This window comes from Beta vulgaris, chromosome 3 (assembly GCF_026745355.1).
Source record: "Beta vulgaris subsp. vulgaris cultivar EL10 chromosome 3, EL10.2, whole genome shotgun sequence".
Lineage (NCBI taxonomy): Eukaryota > Viridiplantae > Streptophyta > Magnoliopsida > Caryophyllales > Amaranthaceae > Beta > Beta vulgaris.
This window is the reverse complement of record NC_079204.1, coordinates 56,562,747-56,588,293: the sequence shown is the minus strand read 5'-3', so window position 1 is coordinate 56,588,293 and position 25,547 is coordinate 56,562,747. Positions and strand designations below refer to the sequence as shown.

General features: G+C 36.0%; 4 protein-coding genes across 6 annotated transcripts; 1 reads left to right on the top strand and 3 right to left on the bottom strand.

The window, feature by feature from the left end:
* Positions 1–1,831: 1,831 nt before the first annotated feature.
* Positions 1,832–2,164, bottom strand: LOC125495796 (uncharacterized). The gene has a single exon (XM_048640625.1). It carries the CDS (start codon positions 2,162–2,164, stop codon positions 1,832–1,834), a length of 333 nt encoding a protein of 110 aa, XP_048496582.1.
* Positions 2,165–5,585: 3,421 nt separating this feature from the next.
* Positions 5,586–13,438, top strand: LOC104889771 (uncharacterized). Of its 3 annotated transcripts, none has more exons than XM_010675076.4 (11): positions 5,586–5,875; positions 5,971–6,052; positions 9,721–9,764; positions 9,851–9,994; positions 10,095–10,157; positions 11,185–11,251; positions 11,371–11,471; positions 12,086–12,130; positions 12,219–12,512; positions 12,609–12,703; positions 13,078–13,438. In XM_010675076.4, exons 2-10 carry the CDS (start codon positions 6,043–6,045, stop codon positions 12,693–12,695), a joined length of 855 nt encoding a protein of 284 aa, XP_010673378.2. In that variant the 5' UTR covers positions 5,586–5,875; positions 5,971–6,042; the 3' UTR covers positions 12,696–12,703; positions 13,078–13,438. The 3 variants fall into 3 exon arrangements, with proteins under 3 accessions (XP_010673378.2, XP_048496034.1, XP_010673377.2); XM_010675075.4 differs by having other exon boundaries at positions 5,596–5,875; positions 12,601–12,703; XM_048640077.2 differs by lacking the exons at positions 11,185–11,251; positions 11,371–11,471 and having other exon boundaries at positions 5,593–5,875; positions 12,601–12,703.
* A 380-nt stretch (positions 13,439–13,818) lies between these two features.
* LOC104889820 (protein RALF-like 32) lies at positions 13,819–15,467 on the bottom strand. The gene has a single exon (XM_048640078.2). The coding sequence runs from the start codon at positions 14,266–14,268 to the stop codon at positions 13,918–13,920; it is 351 nt and encodes a 116-aa protein (XP_048496035.1). The 5' UTR covers positions 14,269–15,467; the 3' UTR covers positions 13,819–13,917.
* Positions 15,468–17,773: 2,306 nt separating this feature from the next.
* LOC104889770 (selenium-binding protein 1) lies at positions 17,774–25,304 on the bottom strand. Its single transcript, XM_010675074.4, has 8 exons — positions 25,149–25,304; positions 24,859–25,032; positions 22,984–23,179; positions 21,824–22,051; positions 21,044–21,275; positions 20,835–20,942; positions 20,200–20,472; positions 17,774–19,626 (listed from the first exon to the last, which is right to left on the bottom strand). The coding sequence occupies exons 2-8, from the start codon at positions 25,025–25,027 to the stop codon at positions 19,345–19,347; spliced, it is 1,488 nt and encodes a 495-aa protein (XP_010673376.2). The 5' UTR covers positions 25,028–25,032; positions 25,149–25,304; the 3' UTR covers positions 17,774–19,344.
* Between the last annotated feature and the right edge of the window lie 243 nt (positions 25,305–25,547).

The following is a 25,547-nucleotide window of genomic DNA, read 5'->3' as shown; positions in this document are numbered from 1 at the left end:
AACGGGCGATACCTTGTGGCAAAAGTGTTCCTGATATTGTGGTGGTCAGGCAACGTGATTTGCAAGTTGGCAACGATACAAGATGATTAGACGGATTCTCGCTGGAAGGGAGGCTTGTAGCCATTGGACTAAGAGGAGGATTGTTGGTTATACATCCCAAGTCCCACATCGAAAAGATTAGAAGGATTTTCCTTTTGGGAAGGAGCCCAAAAACAAATATGTGCATGCTTAGCCCAAAGCGGACAATATCATACGAATGGTGGAGTTTTAGGTGAACTCATGAGCCTGACATAGGACAATGATAAAGATTAAAAGGTCGACGCAGATTAAAAATGCGAAATATTTTTCTGTTGTATAGACTGGCTCATTTTATTTGTGTTATGTTCTAACATTAAGTATATTAGCAAATTGTTGAAACAAAAAAACTATGCATTTTATGCAATAATTAGTTACATTATGTTTAGTAAAATTAGTTGAATTGTAACTGCAATTGATAAGTTAGTTAAAATTAAAAGGTTAACAACTAAAATTTATAAGCCATATTGAAACAAATAAGGTAACCATTAGTATAAAGTTTCTAGCTTATATGTGATACTATCTAATGGAAGAGTTAGGGATAGCTCAGTTGATTAGTGCTTTATTTTCGATCTTAGGAGATCGCGATTGATTCTCATCTACGTCCTCGTGCTTCTCTAAACAAAAGAAATGATACCATCTAATGGGAAATCAGACCTTTAGTTAAACTTTTTATCGCAACTATATATTTTTGTATGCTAATTTTAATTTTATTATATAGGCGAAAGGGGAGGTAGGATGTACCCCTATTGAATTACATCCTTGACCTCAAATAAAAAATATTACACCACATACAAACAAATTGAACATATATAAATAACTTTAATTTCCAAAACAAAGTTATTGTCCAATTAATGCAAATTATATTTCGCATTTGAATAATAGATGTAGATCGGAAAAAAAAGAAATTTTCATAAATGTTAAAGATTCGATATTATCAATGATCCATACTTATTCAATTACAATGTAAAAAGAATACAATTGAAATTTTGTCCAACCCATAAACAAACTCAAAGATCGTTGAGCATCTCAACTTTCTTGATTAGTGTGCTTAGCTCTTTTAATTAGTGATTAATAGCGATAATATTATTAATGCATAAAATATTGATGTATAATGTATTAAAAAAACTCATCATATCCCTCAATATATAATTCTTTTTTATTTGGTAGAACATACATTAATGATTTTTCACATAGTTTCAACTCCAACTATATTGTTGAAAACAACAAAATGTTAGTAACATATTTTATTTCTAATGATATTTATTCACTGTATAGGTTTTATTATTCAAGTCATTTAATTATAACAATGTTTCAAAAATGTTATAAACAATTATTCACGTAAAAAAAAACTAGATTTACTACATGAAAAAAGTCACACAAAAAAATAAAAACACGCACCGCGTGCAAAAATTACTAATACACTACTTATTATCCAAAAAGTAAAAAGTAAAGAAACCCTATATTCTCTATTTATTTATTTTTCTGAAAGAGAAACCGTATATTCTTATTCTTTCACTAAGTAGGAAAGTTTAATTTCAAAAGACTATCACGTTTTTTTTTTTTTAAACTAAAAAGAAAGAATCAGATGCATGCAATGATGCAAATGCCAAAAGATGGACCATTGAACACATATATAACACTACTATAAGTACCATAGCACCTCTCATGCATGCAAGCACATAAACAAATAAAAATATACATACTTTGCTATATAAGCTATTATCCTAAGTAGTAGTTTAATACTATAACCTAATCACAGATGAAAAGGCGCGGTTATGGCATGAACTATGGCAGCAGCGGCGGCGGCGGCCATGGTGGGAATGGCTGCGGAAGTGGTGGCCATGGTGGGAGCCACTATGTAGGTGGCGATCACGGTGGAAACATCTGCGAAAGCAGCGGCCATGGTGGCAACATAGGCGGTGGCCACAGCTCGAACAGCTGCGGAAGCGGCGGTGATGGTGGCAACATCGGCGGTAGCCACAGCTCGAACAACTGCGGAAGTGGTGGTCATGGTGGGAACGTCAGCTGTGGCCACAACGGGAACAACTACGGAAGCGGCGGCCATGGTGGCAACGTAGGCGGCCATGGCGGTCATGGTGGTAACTGTTAATGACCTTTGTGCCGTTATAACACCGATAACGGTTGATTGGTGGTTAAGCTAATTAAGGTCTCTATCAAAATAAAATTTGGCCACCTTTGAAAATTAATTAACTACGAACTTCGGAACTTGCAATATGTAATATCCATTTATAGATATGTGGTGTCTATTTATGTATAAGGTGTTACTCTTGTAAGGAGTAAGACTCGAATATTCGATAAGAACTCTATCGTAATGGATCTCAGTATTGCATAATATTCTAGTGATGAGATATAACAATATAAATTTTTCAGCACTTCTTGCGTGTGGCCAGTCCTATGCGAAATTATAGGTGTGGCCGTGCGCTCATTTTTAAATGGTTATATTTCACTCGTTTCTCATTGGAATCGAGCATTTGAAAAGGCGTTGGAAAGTTATCGAGCCAAATTCTCATCTTCAGATTGAATCTTCCCAAAATATTAAGTGTGATGTGAGATATGACCTTTTGAAGTTGCCCTAATGCGCACACACTTATAAATAAATGGAGGAACTCTTATGATTTATGAACAGTTGAACTTACTCTTATGACCAAATTGAGTTACTTGTATGAGTATGTGGTTACTTTTAACAATAAAATGGTGTCACTCCTATAAAGAAGTGTTGTTACACGAGTAAAAGTAACCCCATTTTATTACATGAATAGCCCCCTTTTTTTTTTATCAATGAGTAACCCAATTAATTCATACTAGTAATAATGTCATTTAATCTATGAGTAACCTTATTTAATCTTATGAGTAACTCAATTAATTCATACTAGTAACCTCATTTATTTATACAAGTAACTTCAATAAATCATACGAGTAACCTCATTTAATCATACGAGTAACCGCAAAGGTTCACAAAAGTAATCACATTTACTTATAAGAGTAACCACATTTCATTATAGGAGTGATACTCTTTTATCGTTTAAAATAACTACATACTCATACAAGTAACTTCATTTGGTCATAAGAGTAATTTCATCTATTCATAAGAATAACTCCATTTGTTTATAAGTGTTTATAGGATTAAATGGGTTAATTCTGTGGCACTATATTTGTAGAATTGTAGAGATGTAAATGGGTATTTATAGTAGTGTACTATAGCTAGCTTTCACTTGTAGGAAATTTATTTAATTCATCACTATATATATATATATGTATGCTGTATGCATCTGATTCTTTTCTCTTTTAGGATTAGAAAACATTATGGGATAAATTCTTTTGTAACTTTTCTATTTGCAATAAAATGGAATGAAGATTTTTTATTCATCAATATTCTGGTAGCTTGATCAGTTTACTCCACTGATAGGCCACCATATGCTTCTTTTTGCTGCGGTATGGGTGCCGAATAAGTTCAACTAAAAGGTTGTCTATTGGCATTCTCCCCTTTTGGCTCTTGTGTTGAAAATAGATGAAATTATATAATATGACTATGAATGTTTTGTACTTGTGTGTTGTGTCTCTATCGTTTATTCGTTTTGCATAACATTCTAATATTATAGATACTATAAAGTATTGATTAAGTTGAATATATAGGGTTTTTCTAATAGGTTTAACCATTTATTTTTGGTTTTATTCAACAAATTTGATATATATGATATGTTTAATTAAAGATATTTTTCCGAGAATAAGAATTAGGTATCAATTATGAGAATATCTATCAATTTCGTTAAATAAAGCTAAAAATAAATAGTTAAACCACCAATACACCATACACTAGATGTATAGGTTAGAAAAACCGAAATATATATTATGGGTCAATTTTTATTAATCATCCTTAGTCCGATAAGCCGAGCTTTTACGCAAAGATTGATACCACTCGATCATCATAACTCATAACTATGGCAAACCAATATGTTTTAGATTTGCGACCTTTCATGCATCCACAAGACATTAACATACATTTTGTAGAATTTTAAAGCTACATGTTAAGTGAAACTTATATGAACTTCTATTATAAAGACAAAAGGATATAAAATTCATGGAAAAGAAAAGCAAAAAAAAAAAGACACTAATATTTCACAGCACTTTACTCTTAACTACTAGGTCGATCAAGACATCCTTGGTATATAATTCTTTATTCTACTACATACTACTAAATAGAAACAGACCGACGTTTGGTCAAACCTCTTCCATAACACCTCATAACTAATTGTTCAACTAACAATCATCATAGTAATGATGGTCACCATGATGGCGGTGGTGATGATCATCATAATGGTGACCGTGATGGTGATCATGATGATGATGGTGGTGACCATGATCATAATAACCATCATGATGATGATGATGGTGATATTGATCATGATGGCCATAACCATGATGATGCCCTCCATGATGGTGATGATGGTCTCCATAACCATGATGACCATAGCCATACGACCCTTGCCATGGTGTTGGGTTGTGATGTCCATATCCCCATCCCCATGTCATCTTAGCTATATATATGGTGGTATTATTTGAGAAAGGAAGGATATTGTGCAAACAAGTTAAAAGGTTTGTAAGAAAAATGGCTGACTATCATGTGGCATTTATGTAGTGAAGATGAAGGCCGTAAGACCAACTTGAAAATAGTTTTTGGTGGTACAAATGATATTCCTCTCTGGCTCTCCATATTAATTTATCAATTTAGGGTACTAAGTATTGGATTCTTCTAAATTTATTGACAAAAAAGTTGATTCTTTTAATTTGTTTCGTTCATGTACCAATCATTACTAGCTTTCAGTAAGAAAATATAATATTAACTCTTGATTTAAAGTTCAAACAATGTAAGAAGGATAGAGATAGTTAGTTATTTTTCTCGGGTGGTGATTCTAGAATCAAATATGAGTTGTCATTAGTCGACAGTGATTAATTCATCACCCTACTATATTTACAAATTTCTCGTTCTTTAAACGACTCATATTTTATGCGTACCACTTCCTCGTACATAAATTGAGATCTTCATATATACCCTTTATATTTTGAGCGAACCAAACAACTTTAAAAAATGCAGATTTCCAATCCATATTATCTATAAGGTTTTAATTCATCCTTATATCATCTATTTAAACCAAAAATCTTAATGGTATAACAATATTTTTCTCTTTTCCTTACAACATTTCAAACTTTTCATTTTCTCTATATGATATATTAAGAGCATGCGCACATGATATGAATTGCGGAACCATTTGCGTCGCATGGCTTTGAGGAACCCCACTATTTGCGTCGGATATCACAGACCTTCGACGTAGATGATGATTTGCGTCGCGTGATTTGTAGGTGCGACGCACATGAGCAAGAATGGCTCCCAGCTCCAGTGTTGTGTAACCTACTATCTGCGTCGCATGTTTCTCCTGTGTGACGCAAATAATGTAGTTATCTGCGACGCATGTTCGTATAGTGCGACGCAGATAAGCTTCTCATATTAAATCCCATTATTTCCACTCAGCCGTTTCTCTCACCTTATTCCATCCCTAACCTAGATCTGTTTCATCTTCATTCGTATCTCTCTCATCCGACGCGAAGTATTGGAGAAATTCGTGCATAAATTACTTTATCTGATCCTCTTCCTTCTCCTTCTGCCTCGACTACTCTCGCCATTATCGCACAACTTCACTTTCTCTCTCCTCTTCATCATCGCAACTTCATCAAGCCTGAACATGTTCGTTCTGGAATCCGCGCTTTGTTGAAGCAATTGGTATGTGTTTATTGTTGTTGATTGTCGTCAATTTTAATGTTGATTTTGTTGTTTTTGGTGATTGATTGTTGTTTTTCTTTCTTTGATGATTGTAGGAAAATGAGTTTGATGATTGTTCGAATTATAAGAACGCGAAGGAAGATAAGATTTGAAAGAAGCTCCAAAATATGGAATTGGGTGGGTTAGGTTATGTACAAATTTTTGTACTATATTAGGGACCGTTCGGTATTACTGTGGTTTTCTGTTTTTTAGTTTTTTGATTTTCAAAGTCATATGATATATGTTCTATAATAAATAAATTATTAGTCAAATTTATTGGGAACATGATAATTTTGAAAACTAACAACTGAAAAGTGAAAACCAATTTTTCTGGTTTCCAGTTTTTGGTTTTTAGTTTTCAAAAAAACTAAAAACTGAAAATAAAAAACGATAACGAACGGGGCCTTAGTTATTGATAGATTTGTTTATTTTTTTTTATGAATTGTTGTATTATATATGTTATGAAATTCCAAGTGTTTCTACAAATTCTTGCTTTATTGTTTTTTTTTTAAAGATAAATTTCATTAATTGAAGACCAAATGGCATCTACAATAAATATTAAAGAAAAACAAGATACAATTAAACAAGATTAAATCAAATTCGTCTTCGAAGAAACTATAATGAACAAAATCGAGCGAGCAATACAACGCAGTCCCATTGTATTTGCTGAATCAAACAGTTATTGATGAGGAAGTCTATCATTCTGACATAGTTTGTGAAGAGCATTCTTGATCGAACCATGTTAACCGCATCCGAGATTTCAATACCTTCATGTTGAGCCTCGAACTTCAACTAATAAGAATAATTTCTCATACCTAAAAACAAAAAAACTACACTCACAATTCCCATAGGGGAGAAGGAGATCTCCACAACAGAGACTAAAAACCCCATAATAGGGTTTGAAGAAATCTCATAAAGAGATACTAATTTATTCAACAAAACAAGAAAATGAAATAAAAACTGAAAAATAAAAGCGCAAAAGAGGCTTACCATGAATGAAATCATCCATGGCAGCCCCTAACTGATGAAGAAAGGGTAGATGAGGCTAGGGTTTTAGAGGGAAAAAAGAGAGAGGGCTAGGGTTTTTTTTCGTCCCGGGTTTGCTTTATTGTTTATTAGTTGCCTTTGATTCTACAAATTCTTTGTGTTCTTTGATTTTCTGTTTGGTTCTGTGTTGATTTTATGAAATTCTTTTCTTAAAAAAAAGGGAAATTTGTGTCGGATGGAGTAATACATGCGACGCAAATGAGCAATTGGGCTTCTTGCTGGGCTTCTTGCTGGGCTTCTTGAGCTACTATACTACAATAACCCTGAACAAAAAGTTACTATTAGACTATTACAATAAGCGCCCACAAAGTTAAGTTGATAAATATACTCGAAGCAACCTTACACAAACACCACATAGTAATAGCATAGTTGATTTCCCCGTAAAAAAGGCATAGTAGAATTTCATAAAAATATCTAACATAATTATTATTGTGTAACATATCATTTGATGCAACCAACCGTTCTATATGAAATAATGCATGAAACTTCAAGAATCATCTTAACAGCCACTGTGGTGATGGTGGTGATGGTAGCCGTCGCCGCCGCCACCATGATGATGGTGGTGGTAGTGATCATCATGATAGTGATGATGAGGATGATAATCACAATGATCATAGTCAAGGTTGTTATAACAATGATTATGATGATGATGACCATGATTCCATCCTCCATGCCCTCCATGATGATCAGGATGATGGTCATAGTGTCCATAGTATGGGACACCATAACCCCATGGTTCATATTACCCTGGAGAAGGGTAATATTGTTGCCCATAACCCCACCCCCAACCAGTGGCGTATCTAGGAATTTACTCATGGGGGTACAAATACGTAAGTAGTTAGACTCGTTAATTTTTTTTTTTCAAAATAAAGCTTTATTAACATTTTTTTCTCCCTAAGTTTAAGTAAGAACTTAGATATAATTGCTAACTATTTAAGTGTTCAATGTTTCAATTAAATAACCAGATCTTTAGAAATAAGTTGTTCAATTTAAAAACAGTTGTTTAAGTATATAAATGAGAAAAAAAAAATTCTCCTTAAGTTTAAGTAAGAACTTAGATATAATTGCTAACTATTTAAGTGTTCAATGTTTCAATTTAAATAACCAGATCTTTAAAATAAGTTGTTCAATTTAAAAAAGTAGTTTAAGTATATAAATGAGGAAATTTTGAAGGAAAAAGAATAGAGACAAAATTATTATTTCGGAGCTTTTATTTTTGTGGGCTTATGAATTTGTAGTTGCAGAGTAAGCTTACTTATAAATTTTTAGTTTCACACTAATAGCCATAGACCCACAGAGAGTAGTATATAGTAAAAGTGTTGAAGATAAATTAAACATGAGTCAAAGGGTAAGTAATTAAAAGCATAAAAAGAACTTTGTGGGGTTTTGAACTCGAGACCTCCTCATAAATTCATGGATCTTTCTTTTCCCTTTTACTACCAACAAGACAAACCTCAACTTATTGATTTGTTTTCATTATTTTCCATAAATAATGGGGGTACAGCTGTACCCCCTTGTACCCCCTCTAGATCCGCCCATGCCCCCAACTCATATTTGATAGTATTTCACTAGTATATGCACCAAAGATTGCGTTTATATTTCAATAAAATGTGTTTGTACAATCTAGCTACGTACTATCTACATATATAGTATGTTTTTGAACTTGTGATATTGTGCTTGGGATTGGCTATCAAATATGGTATTTATAGGGACTAGTAGTGTGTAAATGAAATGAAGTTGGTATATCGTATTAGTGTGAACTACGTAGTACTTGGTCTAGTGATTTGGTTTGTATCTCAAAGGTTGTGGGATCAAATCCTACTAAAGGTACTTTGGGGGTGGGGATTTTCCCTTACCATTCCCACTACTCCCAATTCAAGGGTCTTGCCTGCATACCCGGACCAGGTTGACCTGTGCGAGGTTCTGGTCCGGTTAGAACGCCTTCTCCTTACCTTAAAAAAATATATCGTGTTAGTGTGATTGAAATGTTTATTCCCCTACGTACCTGTTTAGCCAGCCAAATTGAAAAAGATGAGAGTAGCTATGGAAGAATTGGATTCTTCATTATGATTTAGTGAAATTTGAGAATATTTGTTATTTTTTAGTATAATTTTTTTGTGGGGCAGAGAGTATTTATAATGACAATATGTTTGTGTAGATTCCGTGTCTATGATATAAATTAACTATGTCTAATACTTTGATATTACAATATTATTATTGTATACTTTTCCATTGTCGTTTTCGCTCTAACTCAATATGCTTACTTGTACAGTTGTACTCCAACTTCTTTTTTACGTAACCAATACAAATTCATATAATTTTAGACTGAATGTAAATCAATGGTTTTACCTATAGAAGGTCTAAAGATTGTGCTCCGTAAAGTAACAAATTTTCAAAATTTTGGGTTTGTTTTTATTTTAGAAGACATGTTCAACAACACATTTCCACTTCTCGAATACCCTTTGAAGCCCTTTTGTTTTGGGCGCCATTTCAGTTCAATTCAATTAAGTTCACTTCAATTCAGTTCACTTTAATTCAGTTCAACTACTTTTATCTAACTGTTTTAACTCATTTCAATTCAGTCCAGTTCGGGAAAAGAAAAAACGGGGCATTAGAGTTTAGAGGTTTGACCAAATTAAGGTATTAGGGCCTAACAATGGACACTCATGTCTCATACTATTAACCCATAGGAAAAGAAAACAATCTCTCGAAGGTGTTTTCTTCATTAGTTCATTGCTCATAGTTTCTTTTCTGAACAGTTGAAGTGTGCAAGTGCAACACAAAAATGGCGGCAAACTCCGAGGTTACTTCCAAATTAATCACCTTCAACTTTTCTCTCACTTTTTTTGTTTCTTTCTCTCACCCATATTCCTGTTTTTTCATCTTTAGAATACAGGGTCTGAAACGTTTCGGTTGTTTCAATCAACAGATGAGGGAAAAAACGCCCCCAATTTCGGAGGATTAGGGTTTTTCGATTCCCTAGAAACTCCTCTTCCTCCTCCACCCCCTTGTGAAGAAATCTTACCTTCTGAGGTTGGTTAAAGTTTTTAACTTTATTTTGCAAAAACTCTGCTTTTTTTTTTTTTCTGGGTTTATTTTGAATAGTAATTTTGTTGGGATTTTGATGATATAGGTTTCTACTTCAGTAAAGTATGCTGTGGAGCAGGTTGATTTGGGGGATGTTACTTTGCTCAAGGTAACTTTTAGTTTAATGTTGTGAATTTATTATGATTGATTAAGTTGGGGTATGTTTTTTGCTAGAAATGTTGTGTGTTCAAGGATGATTTTGCACAAAGGGATAATATCTGCTTGAAATTGTTAATCTTTTTTTAGAAAATGGCATAGAAATTCAGCATTCTGATTTAGGTATTGTCTACTTAATGGATTGATGTGAATTTGTTGCGTTCATTTCTGAAGTGAAATAGTGGAATGTAGTTTTCATGTCTACTGTTTTGAGAATATTGGAAACTTAATTTTGGAGATTGTCAAATATGTATGGCCTAGCATGTGGCATTTTAGCTCATGGATTAGATTCAGTCATTCGGAGACATGTTTTTCGTTAATTAACGTTAGAGCGGTTTCTAGAACATACGATTTTGTGATATCGGTTTGATCAGCGGTCTTGGAATACGGAGAGGCGACTATTTTGACATTGAGGCTAAAAGGGGATGATTTAGCTGAATTATCTAGCTTATCTTCAATAAATTTTCTACTTTTTTACGTACTAGTGGTCTGAGGAGAACCTTTTTTTTTTCCCTGGAGACTACAAGCACCGCATTATATGAATGATGGCAGAGAACTTAAAGAACTTTTCACTTGAATGTGGACTCTGAAGCCATTTCTTGAGTTTTATGTGAGAGTACTATTTCTAATAAATCTGCTTTAAGCAAGATCCATTGTCTTAACTCTAACCTTGTATTAAAAATGTTCTCAAATGATGTTTCTGAAGTCTTGCATAGCATCATCACACTCTAAATTTAACTTTTGTGCTCTATCTTTGCGCTTAAGCTTTTTTCTTATTGTTTTTTATTGACATGATTTCATTTTTACCTTCCTTTTTTTTCTGATGGAAGAAGCCCTACATAGTCTTTTGTATTTTAGTCTAAATTTACCTATTATAAGCATGGGAGGGAGTGCGGGGAGGGGATTGGGAAGAAAGACCTAAATTTGATATGTTAAATTGAAGTGCTATAATGTTTGAACACGTTGATCTTTTTTTACAGGGTCGAGTGAGTACACGGGAGGTTTTTGCATTGTCAAACTCTGATTTAGTTCCTGGAAAATATGAAGGTGTAGGAAGTTAATTTATGCTTGGCATATATGTGACTATAATGTTTATGTATTTACCGTGGCATTTTTTGCTGACTATAACTTGGTGTGCTTGCTTATCAATCTATCATGGAGTATAGGAGGCCTGAAACTCTGGGAGGGCTCGCTTGATTTGGTGAAAGCTCTTCATTCAGAGATACAAAAAGGGGATTTATCATTTGAAGGGAAGAAAGTCTTAGAGGTTGGCTTCTAATTTTCAGGTGATACTTGCTTTTATGTGATTTTGTTAAGCTACAACTACAAGGCAGTGCTAAGGTTGGCTTTCAGGATGTAAGTTAAAGCCTTTATTTAGGTTTCATTTGGACTATCTCGGTATGTACTCCTAGAATAATCTATGGGCACATGGCCATTGGAGTGCCCCGACTCCAGCTTATTGCTCAGCACTTTGGATGGCTTCAATTTCCATCTCGATTTTTAACTGCCTACAAAAGAATGTCATGGCTTCAATCAGGTGACTTCAAGTCTAGCTTCCTTTTGAGGATGTCATGTGAAAGTTTAGTTTGGCCTTGGCCTTAGGTGTCGATGGTGCATAGTTTTTGGCCTTCAAAATGACAATGCTTTAACCTAGGCTGTGCAGCATTGGACTGTACTTGATTGTAGACTTTTGGATGACGTCTGTCTTGTCCGATGTGACAAATCACATAATTCTACTGTAAACCTTTAGCTAACACTGAGGTCTAGCTATCTTGTGAATGGCCTTGTTGATTAATTTTGTGAATGAAAATCAAGTTCAGCGTAACTTCTTTTGACTTTTTCCTTGCTTATTGGTAACTGTGTGACTTTTATTGTTGGTAGCTTGGATGTGGCCACGGGCTTCCTGGGATCTTTGCCTGCCTTAAGGTGATTATGGCACTGATGATTGTGCATTCACTCAAAGTTTTTTCTCTCTTTTGAATTATATACATGTTCAACTTTTTTGTTGTGTCAGGGTGCAGGTTCCGTCCATTTTCAAGATTTCAACGCAGAGGTCTTAAAATGCCTTACTCTTCCTAATGTGAACGCTAATCTACCCTCAGGAACTAGTGTTTCTGACAATTGTAAAATTCGTTACTTTGCTGGTGATTGGGGAGAAGTGGATCGTATTCTTCCCCATGCTCGCACAGACAGTAAGGATGCTGCATCATCTAATGACAATGCAACAGCCGGATACGATCTGATTTTGATGGCAGAGACTGTTTATTCCATCACCACTTTACCAAATCTTTACAGCCTTATTAAGAAAGTATGTCCATGGAGTTTCTTCTTGTAGTTGCTTTTGCATCAAAAAGTTGATATTTCAAGACTAAACATAGTATCTAATATACCTGTAGTGCGTCAGCCGTCCTCATGGTATTATCTACTTGGCTGCAAAGAAACATTATTTTGGAGTAGGTGGAGGATCAAGGCGATTCCTATCTATTGTTGAGAAAGACGGTAAGTTTTTCTCTGTGTTTTGCATTTGTGGTAGTCTTACATGTTCTTTATTATGTTAATAAACACTCCTCCCCATATTATCTTCTATGTTTGCATATGGCATAGAGATTAAGAATAGAGATTAGAGGGAGAGAGAGAACAAGTGAAAGTGGGGTTTGGACAGAGAATAAGTTTTGATAAAGACAAGTATGCAATGAATATAGGACGACCATTAAGGGAAGTGGGTAAATGATGTGGGACCGAGGGAGAATTGGCTCGTTCTCGATTCTGATCAATTATGTGTCTAGAAGTTTGCTCCAGAGATAGTGTTGCTTGTCCTTTCTGAGCATTCGTGTACTTCAAGGGCTTAATTTGTTGTTCTGCTGGTTTTACAGGCATATTGACAACCAGTCTAATTGCTGAAGTAGTTGATGGCTCATCAAATGTCAGAGAGGTTTGGAAATTGTCGTGCAAGTGAGCATGACATTCGAAGGTTTTGGTATAATGACATAGCTTACTCTCAAAATACTGGGACCGACTATTCGCGAAATGTTGAAAATAGAGCACTGAGCAGAAATCATCCATAGGGCAGTTTTTTCTGGTTTTTTGCTGCTAATACAATCTCGAAACGTGCTAATGATTCTGATTAATATTTTCTGAAATGTATACCTCGTGCTACATTTGATTTATTTGAGGGCATAATTGGCTCCCTCCATGTTGGTTTAATGCAATGTTTAAGGTACTATTTGAATTGAAGTTCTGATAAGATGCATGCAATTTGGTATCCAGCTTAGTTCTGAAATATCCAATCTTGAGTTTGTTGTTAACTTGTATTCTTTGCTTGATTAGAAAAATCTTAGCAGTTAGCAATAAGCCTAGCAAGATTTACCTGATGTGAAAATCCGAACAAGAACTCCACCCAAAAATTTAGTGTCTTCAACACAATTATGTGACCTAAAATCGGAAAAATGACCAAACAATGATCTGACCCAGTAACCGACCTGTACTGAACCCAGATTACGATGAACCATAATTCACCCAATATGAAACCAACTTGCTTGACATTTTTGACAGATATGGTAAGTAGAGCCAAAAATACGCCAATTTCATAGGAGAAAACATAGTAAAAGCAAGGATGGACTGCACAAACTGATAAACCATATATGAGAATATTACACTTTTTCTTCTGTCTGATGAATACATGCACAAGTAGCACATACGAAACAGGTGCAGTGCTAGGTATCTGATCTACAGCGATAATACTTAGAACAGCCTCGGTGATACGGATTGGCTGCATGACCGAGACATTCACTATTACTGGAGTAAGCCTGACCCCGAGCGCCACCGCAGGCAGGTTGATCTCTGTTCAAAGCACCATATGAGATGTACTTCCTCTCTTGAAGAATCCTCCGAGCTGATTCTGATCCCATCAATATCTCATCGTCTTCTTGGCATCCAGCTATCGAACCATTACATGGCAAGTATGCATCGACCTTCTTCATTTCAGCACAACGAACGTGGATTGCGAGACCGAGAAGTACGAGAATCAAACAACAGGCAAGTTTTCTGATGGCTTTGTGTTCCATATTTTCTTCATATCTCCCTTGGATGCCAGGCCACTATATAAGTGTCCTCTCCCCTTTTTATGGTAAAGGGGACATAGTGGTTAGTGGAAAGCCAACTTTAGGCATGCCTTTGATGGACCGCACTTCACCTACTTCCTCTGATAACAAATCATATTGGTCTTTTGCACATTTAGCAGCTCAGAATGATTACTTTTGGTCAAAAAATATGATTTAAAATTTTCACTTAGATATGATGTTCATTGGTTTCCTATTATTGGGGGAAACATGATTAGCTTAAGCCTTAATGGTTGATTTTTGAATCTTAATAAACCACAAGGCCCCATTTCTGGTAAACCTCCATCAAATTATGTCTTTGGATTTGTCAGTCGGCAATTCCATATGACATAGGATTCCCCAAGAGGGGAGGTGGGGGGATGCGACAAGTTATGAAATAAGCTTTGATGGGCTGACTTGCTCAACTATAACACTATTCCAGGTTATAATTGGATGAACCAGCCTCGTCGATGGCCTGAGCTTTGACTGGCTCAGCTTGTTCGCTAGGTGGGTCGAACTCGAATCAGGGTCATGATAAGTGAGGTGCACGGCATTGCTACTTAAGTTGTGAAGTTTACTGAAAACCAGACAAGTAAAAAGGTAAATAAGAGGTGCTAGCTTACAATCAAAATGTAAGCAGTTCATCTGCGAACAAGTCATAGTAAAAGGTCCATATAACATGGTTGGGGTCATATGATCAAGTGATGACTTGACGAGTCATTTGATTTGGGTTCTCAGGTCAGTTTAGGTTATATATAGGTCGGGTCATTTTTGAGTCTATCGTCCATTATCCTCTTTATGATTCTTTTTTGGTCCTACTACGAGAAGTTCTCCACCGCCTTCGGCGAGTGGACTAATCTCCTGCTAGAATTTGCATGGGTACCTCAAAGGACAACATCCCTCCCAACTATGATTTTTCCCATACCCAAACCCGAGACCTTGATTAAGGAGCGAGAGGTCCTTAACCACTCACGCCAACCACAGTTGGTATTATACACTTTATGATAAGCCAATTGTTATTTGTCATATTACTTCTCATGTTGTTCAATCTTGGTTCAAGACGAAATCTGGCCTTGTAGTTTGGACATAGTTCAGGCAATTAGTTACACAAGTCAGGTTTAACCACAAAGCCAAAATGTTGTATGTGAGGCTAAATCTCATCAAACCTATGAAGCGAGGTTCGAGTAGACCGACAAGGTTCATTCCAACTCACAAAAGAATTGACTCAAGCCATCTATGAGCCAAAACCAAATACACCCAAAAACCTAAACACACAAACATCACACTATTACAAAAGCCTTATGAGTCAAGTTCAGAACAATAAAAACACCAGTAAGATATTGACACAACTCACAAGTGCACACCGGTACACCACACACTGTGTTCAGACTTCAGAATCTGCCACTACAAACATAGATTTATCTCTAAACATGTTAAGAAGAAGCTTAAAGAGTGAATCCATGGAAACTTCATCTCCTAGGCGCGTCGTACCTAAGATTACTACTAGGTCGACCCCAGGAGTTTGCTGGTGCAAGGCTACCACCACTAGCGTTATTGCCCTTCTTTAGAGCGTTGTAGTTGATGAAGTTGGCTCTTGGGGAAATTTCAGGGATATCAAATGATGTTAAGTGTTCATCATCACTTGAATCGTCATCACTTGTCCAGTTCTTGATCTCTCCATGATGTTGCATACCATAAAAATGATTATAGTTCTCCATTATTATGTGGTTTTATTTGGTTGAGAATGTGTTTCTGTTATGGTCTGAGAAGTAAGAAACAATGCACTTAAATAGGCCAACTAAATATAATATTCCTTCCGCTCCATATTGTTCTTCCCTCGTACTATAAATCTACAGTCTAGATACCAAGGTAAGGGTCTATTCTCCCCAGCTTATTTTCAGTTCATTTCAGTTCAGTTCCTAAATGATAATCATTACTATTAATTAGTTATAATTTAATTCAGTTCAGTTGTTTTATGCCGAAGAGAACAAGCGCTAAGAAGGAGAGCACGTGGAATTTAGTGAGTCCAATATATGAAGCACAAGACATTTATCAAAAGATTAGAATAAAAGGAGAACTTTGTGGATTGAACTAAAGTGGATTGAGAGAATAACTTTTATAAAGAATGGAGGAAGTACTGATATAGAAGTTAGTACATTATCAACAAGTTGTAGAAACAATGAATCTATTCCCTCAAAGAATTTGAGATATATACGTAATCTTTTAATAGTGGGTATATCACAACTTTTCCGGTGACATCTTGAACGTACATGAGATTTTGAATTGATTTTGTTATAACGGATGTGAGAAAGAACAGATAATGAATGCAGAAAACAATAAAGAACACACTAATTTTACGTAGTTTACCAACGGAGTGTTGGCTACGTCCACGGGCAGAGAGAGAGGGGGAAAAGTTTTATTGCTCTTGTGAAATTTCAGATTACAGATGTGATTTCACACTAATGACGGCATAAAACAAATTAGGTTAAATGCCTATTTATAACCCAATTCGGAATAGCATTATAACTCCTGGTTCTACAAAATAACATTATAACTCCTGGTTTGGTATGTTTGATTGTTTAAATTATGATGCTTCGTTCATCCATGCATAAATCATAATAGTCCATCTCAGTATTTGTGAGACAAGATTACAAGTCACAGAATCATGGAAGAATATAATTTGTGGATGAAGTAGAATAACTTTTGGCCACTCTACATCATGCCATCATTCTCTAGAAAAGAATCAGGTTCCAGTATCGTATCCACACCAAAACTCTCTAGTTATCCTTGAGATTAAGTAGCATATTTAGTTCATTACCTATGGGAGATAAACGTACATTATGTAACTCAAACTCGGGTACTTGTGTAGACGCGAGTAAGTGGCTAACTCAACTATTTTGTTTTGGTCGAAAATGATGTATCAAAGTGTTCATACACATTACATAAGAGTATTGAGGATCCGACATGGGTATTTGAGATTAATTGATTAAATGAAACCTCAAATATAGTCTTCAAATTAGTGTACTTTTTTTAGAAACCACTTCTATTATGTCCTATGAAAAGTATGTTCCGAAAGTACTATATGGCATGTTTAAACTAAATAGGGCACGTAACAGTCTTCAAATTAATGTATTTTTTTAGAGAACGCTTCTACTATGTCCTACGAAAAGTATGTTCCCAAAGTACTATATGGCATGTTTAAACTAAGTAGAGCCGTCGTGCTAAGCGACTTATAAGACCCGTATCTTAAAGGACCCAAAATCTGAAGTTCGTTTATGTTATCATACTTTTCAAACACTCATACATACAGGCTACAACCATCTTCTAGGTGATAAACTCTGTAAAATTTACTTGTATTATGATTATTTAGTGAACATGTCTTTAAGATTCTAATATATGCACAACACATTCTTTTATGTTTAGCACAAGGGCACGAGGCACCAATATGTTTAAGACAGTCCTGAAAGAACAGTTATCACAAGAAAATAGTCTTTGATTAGGCATGGATATGTGGATATGAATATCCTTAACAAATCTGCAGTACAGTACTTCAGAATCCCATAGAACATGGCTTAGTTTTATTTATGACATTAATATGCATCATCATGGAAACTAGCTAAGACTTAGGAAAAGCAGCCATGAAGAAACTGAAGTCCCAATAATTCTCTCTTATTATCTCCTGCGCTGCCCTGTTATCATCCCCTGCACCTGTTATACTTGGAGTGGCCACGACGCCAAGTGTTTGCCGGATGAAGACCGTTACTTCCCTGGGATGACGGTGCCTGATCGCCTCGCATAGCGTTGAAGCTAATGTAGTTTTTCTGCTCTGAGAACATCGTCTCTTGATCAACCTCAGCCTGGCCATTGCTGAACTGCTCGTGCTCGTGCTCGTGCTCAGTGTACTGTATCTGAGTCGCGCTACTGTCATACTCTTGTTCTGTGTATGGCCTGTAGTTTTGATAGTACTCCATTGTTGGGTATTGTTATTACACTTTTTTCTTGGGTTTCTATTTTGAGATGAGAAGTGAAATTGTTACTACTATTCTCTTATATAGGCATTATTATCCTAGAAATGAAGAGAAAGAAAGGACATAAAAATTGGACAGTGGCCACTTTCATAGTGCACTGAATATATTCCTCGAGACAAGTTGATAATGCTAGGTGTGGTGTACTTTACTGTTGTGGTCGATTCAAGGACATGAAGAGATATTTAGGAGTATAGCAAGTCAACTATAGTCATCATCTCAACATGTAAATATAAAATACTGATGCTATCATGCTATGACTTTGTAAGTATAGTTCAGATGATGATAGATTCATTCTTAGAGTCATAGGGATCGGATTCTTTAGTGCGCTCTCGAGCATTTTTGTTGTCGTTTCGGATATAAGCGTAATAAGAAGTTATACCCGAGCAATAAGCCCGTGAGCAATTTCGTATACCTGGTCTGCCTATATATAAAGGCACAACCGCACAAAGGTCGATAGGTATAGACGAGTTTACACTTTTGAACTAGGCCCGCAGGAACGAAGCTAGAATATCATTTTAATGGGTGCCGAATCTTTCTTGTGTTTTCAAATTCTATCTATGATTTAGTTTCGCTAAGAAAAGAATTACGAAATTATGCATATTTATTATACAGCTAGCAAACTTGTAAATTACACTGATATAGATGTGCATAATAGATCAGATCATCCATGTCTAAGCTCGCTTCTTCGATTTTATATATCTATGTTCATGGTCATTTTGCATTGGGAAATAGAAGTACATATTCATTTGTGCATGGTATTCTACAGAGCTCCATGTAAGGATGACTTCTCTCACAAGCGAAATAGAATATACATGAACTCAGTGGTAGCTATTCAAACCAGCATTTCAAGAGTTATACATACATTACAATAAAGGTTATAAAGAACTATCTGTATACTGTAGTTAATATTCAGAAACACTGACACTGTGAGTGGATTCAGGTATATTTCATTATCCAAACATAGTGTAGATTTATTTAACACAATGAAATCTTATTTGCTGAGTTAATTATAAACTCAAATCCATATATCTGAAGTGCAGTCACCACCTGGGTATCTCATTTCATGGGCAAGGGAAGGACCATCAGGTTCCAAGCCAAAATCTACGAAGAAGTTGGGATTTATAGCAAGGCCGCCTTTCTCGGAATCGACATCAATTTGCAACATATGAGATCCTTGCTCTGCTAATTCAGGATAGAATTGATTGTCCCATGCGCTAAAGAGGGAGTTGGTCACGTAAAGTCGTTTCCCATCTAAACTTAACTGTATCATCTGAGGTCCACCTCTCAGTTTTTGGCCCTGGAAAGAAGTATAGTATGTCATTTGCTTAGTTTGAGTTCAGAGCAATAAGATCCAAAGCTAAAGGATCTGATTCAATTATGTCGATAAATTGAGATTGATTATGAACATGTTGAAGTCAGCTATCCTAATACAAGCTAAAGGAGCTATAAGAATCACAAACCAAAATCAAGTATAAGTTTAGGGATCTGCAAGCCAGATAGGGTTCCTCGCCAGATTCGTTCCGGAAATTTACTTTTATACTCATTATATAATGAGGCAATGTAATCTGGAAAATATGAACTGGAAAACTGGAACTGAAGAAAATCTTATAACCTCCCAGACATATTCTTTATGCTTCCACCAAAACAAAGAAAACGAGCTTTCATATACAACATGTCATAAACCCAACTGAACTTTGAAGGACCAAAATTGTCGGACCTAATTGGCGGTTTAGTAGGGTACTTCTCCTCCCCCCCCCCCCCTCCCATAAAATCAAGTATTGAGGACCTGCAGCATGGACTAATTCAAGCATTATGTGTCTGATTCATGTTCAAGGACCTAAGATTACAAGCAGATGAAGACAACATATACCTGAACTTCTGGAACATCAACCTGAAAGGTTGAACCATCTTCAGCCTCTGCCACAACAGGACTTCCCTTTCGAATAAGTCCTCCAACCCACACTTGACCAGTCAAAACGGGGTTCTTTGGATCCTCAATGTTATATTGTCGAATATCTCCATGAAGCCAGTTCGAGAAGTATATAAACCGATCATCTAAGGAGATCAAAAAGTCGGTTATTAGACCGGGCATCTCAGGTAGAACCCAGTTTTGCACCTTTAGTGGTTTGACAGATGCTGCAACCTGCAAAGCAATTAACAGATTTACCATCAATCAATAACAAATTGTTAAGCTGAAGGAATTATCAAGAAATGGAAAGACTTCAAAGGGAAAAAAGTCACTTCTCATGTTTGGTTTTTAATATGTAAGATCCAGGAAATAGATTCGAGGAAATCTTTCATTATTAGTCTCGTATCACTGTGCCGCCAATTCGACATGATTTGGACCAAAAGAAAGCCAATGGCATTAGTTAATAATTAGCAAGTGCTGCAAAAGATAAATAAAAATACAATGCTAATTTATTTCTTTATTATTTTTTCCCTTCCCCTTCTCCCATCTAAGAAAACCAAATATACTGCTCACTTTAATCTTTACTGGATGCGTACCTCATGGCTCCAGGATTCATCTGGGTTCTTAAAGAACCGAACCATGTTACTTGATAGTGCACAGCCAACAAAGCCAGTATCTTTAGAAGGATCGTGAAGGAACCTTATCTGCATAAATACAAGACGGAGATGAGAAAGAAAAAACTTATACTATAACCTTATCAGCAAGAGTTTCATCAGCAGATTCTTAGTATCAAGTATCAACCCACCTCCAAGGGTATAAGTCCAGTATTGCCGAGGTCCAATGTTTGTTTTAACTCGCCACTAGGCCAGCTATATACGTATAAGTGTCTTCCATATAGACCCTCTGCCACGTGCTGAGGGTTGAAACCTTTAGAAAATGCCAGGGGGGCTCCCCATGATGAGCTTATCATTGTATTATGTCGTGGTTGGTACCAGAAATCATAGCCAAAGGAAGGACTATGTCCTGGCTTTTCCCACCTAGCACAATGGAAGTTCATCAAGAACAAATCTTAAGTTACAAGAATGTAATCAAAGTCTCAAAGTAATCTTCTAGAGGAAACAAGTGTCAAAGTAAGGGTATTTAAACCGATATGAGACTCATGCATGTTACAAAAGTTTCCATGTTTGTGGCCCAAATGCAGTATCTATAACTAGGTCTGAGGGCTTGAGCATCCCACAATTGCACAACAATATTAGAAACGAGATAAAGAGTTTGAGTGAGTGGATTGGATAGAAGTAGAAAACATATTAGAAGTCGTAATGACCTTTTTATCTAAGTTAGTTGGATACTTGTGTACTTTTCCAAGTCTTCAGGTCTCAATTTTATGAAAATTTTCGACTTTAGCGTAACATGAAGTGTCGAAGTGTCAGCCTGTCCATGCCCAAGTCGAAGATGGGATAATGGTAAGTACTTGAGCTAAATTGAAGAGTTCGAGTACTATATATAGCTTCTATGGCATTTACTAATTAAGCTACTTGGGCACATTAGGTAATGGCAGAAAATAAGAACGACAATTCCTATTTACCTTCCTTTCACATTAAATTCAGAGTCGAGTAGGAGAAACCCATTTCCCTCAGCTTTCCCATCACTGCCTCCAAGGCATGAGATTAGGATGTCACCAGAGCCAAGACAATGAGCAGTGTGGGGGTAAGCTAATCCAGTCTTTGCCAAGATTTCTTCAGGATCAACAGCTTTGTGCAATGATGGGGCCTTTGGATTCTTTTTGGTGTCTACAATGTAAATTCTTCCTGATCTGCAAGTAGAAAAGACAGGTCAATCACGTCAATATTTCATGCATGTATGTTACTATTAGGTATCATACACACCCTTCACCCTATAATCAAGATCAATGTTTATTCATACTTCCTAAAACAAAGACCACAAACGAAAGTTAATGTCATAATTAAGTCATTTTGGACAAATTTTGAAATGAAATCAGGTTTACATGTACCAATCATCAGATCACGTAAATCAAACTTCAACATCGCGAAGCAACCATAGCAAGTAACAGCATTAACACAAAAACAGCTTAAGCCCCTGCGGAAACAGGTTTTGGGGAAACTCAACTTCTCTACAGAGGCTCTTGCCAACGAAATCAGATCATTAGAAGACTATAAGCAAAAAGCGACTCCTCATATACTTCCTCCCCAATTCTATGCAATATATTGAGTTTGCAATAACCATGCACTAACCTTGACAGGAATTACTTGACTATATACAAAATCAAAATTCAGCATGTAAGATGTTGGGTTCATTTCAATGTATTATATCAAACAATCAACTTTTTATAAGTGTTACTACTACTAATAGACAATTCAAGAAAATGGTCAAAGTTGTGTGTTAGAAAGCATGAATAGCAAATGTTCCGACTAAACAAGGGGAAGTATGTGTTAGGACTCTAGATTGGATATGTATTAGGAATAGGATTGTTATTCCTAATCTATGATGAAGCAGGACATATGTATTAGGAATAGGATTGTTATTCCTAATCTATGATGAAGTAGGACTCTCTACTTTGGTTGTATAAATATACCCTATTGATTAATGAGAAAGATGACTGAAATTGAACCAAATTTAACAGTATGACAGATCGATAAGTAAGATGTGGAGTTATGAGTGTGGACAGTTAGTATCTGATGGACAATATTATGGCACCAGGGTATATATAAGTTAGACAAGACTCACATCAAAGAAGGAAGCACAAGAAAACGTCTGTCAGCAGATGGTACTCCATGGCAAGAGCTGCAGGAATTCCAACCTGAATGATGCAACTCATCCCCCAAATAAGGGACAGGCAATCGATGGATAACTTTAGAAAATGTAGGAGAGTTTGGATCCACATCAACTGTGGCCAAGTAGTCAGGCTTCTGTATCGTAGTTCCTTGAAAAAAAAGATGTAAATATAACATTTAACAAAAATTGAAATTTACACAAATTAAGGCAACAGGCAAACTCAGATGTAACAGAAAATGAATGAAAAATGTGATATGCTAATTGACTGATTTGTACACTTAACAAAGAACTTCTGACAAGATATCACTTCCGAATTTATATTTTAACCAAGTTGTTAATTTAATTCAACAAACTTAATTTTCCAAATAAATAACCTTTTGTACTTGTAAGTTGTAATCCCCCCACTCCAATTGAGTAACGTGCTCGCGAGTGGCACAACCAATCACAGTCAGCACAATTTCAAACCTCAGGATCCATGTATTTGTCCATCTCTGAGACATGTAATAATTCCAAAATATACCAAATTGAACCTTTACAGTTCCAATCAAAACCCATCTTACAGAAATTATAGAAATGCATTTCCCTTAAGTTGAAATCATACATTAATTTGGTTCATTTCCATAGTTTCTTAATCTTAATTAATCACTACCGTAACTGTTAGCAGAAAATCCATCACTTGACATGAAAAAGAAAGAACTTCAGAAACTCTATCGAAGACTTTCACTGATAAAAGTAGTATCTTCCATATCATATACAACAAAAAAATGACCCACAAGAAAGTTACTGCTGTCCCAGCATACAAACTACGACTGGCTTGGTGCCTTACTGAATGTCAACTGACTTAGTCATATAGGAATGATTCCCAAGACCCGAGATCATATTTCGTTCTTTGAGACTCCCTACAACCAGTGGCACAACCAAGTGGGGCCGGCCGGCCGGGCTGCAGGGGTAGGCCATGCCACCACGGCCTTGCCTAAGGTTTTGGATGTATTAAACATTGAAAGAAGAAAGCTCTAGTTATATCATAGTTGAATTGTTATGGGGTCATTTGGTTCAGTATTTTCGAGCTTCAAGAGACCGGATCACTTACCGATTTCCTTTCTTTTTGTTTGGTTCAACCCCTCGTCAATCCATTACCATCACTTAATGTCTGATGGTAATAGATTCCCCATGATTTGTTACCTTCCCCTTCCTCAAGTAACAAAATCAATTACTTGGTGGTAATGTTTAGCATTCATTCGTTCCTTGGCTTTACCATTTTTTGTACCACTTCCCCCCCCCCCCTTCTATTTGTATAACTCTATCTATTCCCTTTCCATTCTATTTATTGAACCAAACGACCCCTAATTAGTCCAAATTGTTTCTAGACCCCGTATTTTGTGTTCGTACCTCCCTACTTGTACAAATTATTCGAAATGTTATATGTAACTTTTTTTGGGGCCCTCTTTCCGAGAACCTCATGGTAAGAAGAATTTTCCGTTGGGTTGTCCTCGCACAAGACACACCCAAAGGCCCAACAAGCACCTCAACCCCCCCCCCCCCCTCGAAATTGTGCTTAAACCAAGATTTCGACCTTGGTCTTCCATGTGGGAGATAAAAAGTGACACCATTGGACCCAAGTCCTTGGTTATTCGAAATGTTAAACAGACTCAGCCTCCTAGTAGAGAAAATCCTAGCTCTACCACTACTACAACCCAAAAAAGACTTGAAAAAGAGTACCTAATCTAGGAAATTATCAACTAAAATACAAACATTAATATGTAATTTCAACAAAAAGGCAGATAATAGTAAAGATTGAATCTTTTTTCTAAAGGAATTTATATTTACCAGTATAAACACAAGTAACATAAAGGAGAGATTCTCTGGGCCCAGCCATGGCTTCCAAGGGAGTAGCATAGCCTGGACCTTTGCCATGGCAGCAACCACTTACAACATCGTTTTGCACCTTTTTGTCAACTTCACCATGCTCAAACACAGCTACATCAACACTTGCCATTATTTCTGCCAAAATTTGAGATTTGATTAATTAATTAATCAGAAAAAAATAAATAAAGAACTGGGAAATTTAATATTATAGAGGTAAATAGATGAGATGAATGCAAAATCAAAATGCCCACCTAATTTTTTTTCCCTCTCTCAGATTATTTTTCTTCTTAAAAATGGATGATTGATGAGTTAGTGCTGTGTTTGGTTAACTTTGATCACTACAGCATGAGTTTATAAAGACAAGAAAGAGATGGGTTTGTATTTATAGCCAAAGCCTGGCCAAATACAGACATAAATAACGAAAATAATTCATTTAGTACCAGGTTCATGAGAAAATAAGGTAAAATCAACGTAGAAACTACGTAACAATATCGGATATATGCACTTAGAAGTTAGAAATGTCAATTCAGTTACTCGAGTTGGGTTTTGGTTGTATTATCTTAGGTTTTACGTCATGTTCGGTTAGGTCGTGTCAGATTAATAAATTAAAAAGGCCGGGGAGGGTCGGAAAGGTCGTGATTTGGTCAAGT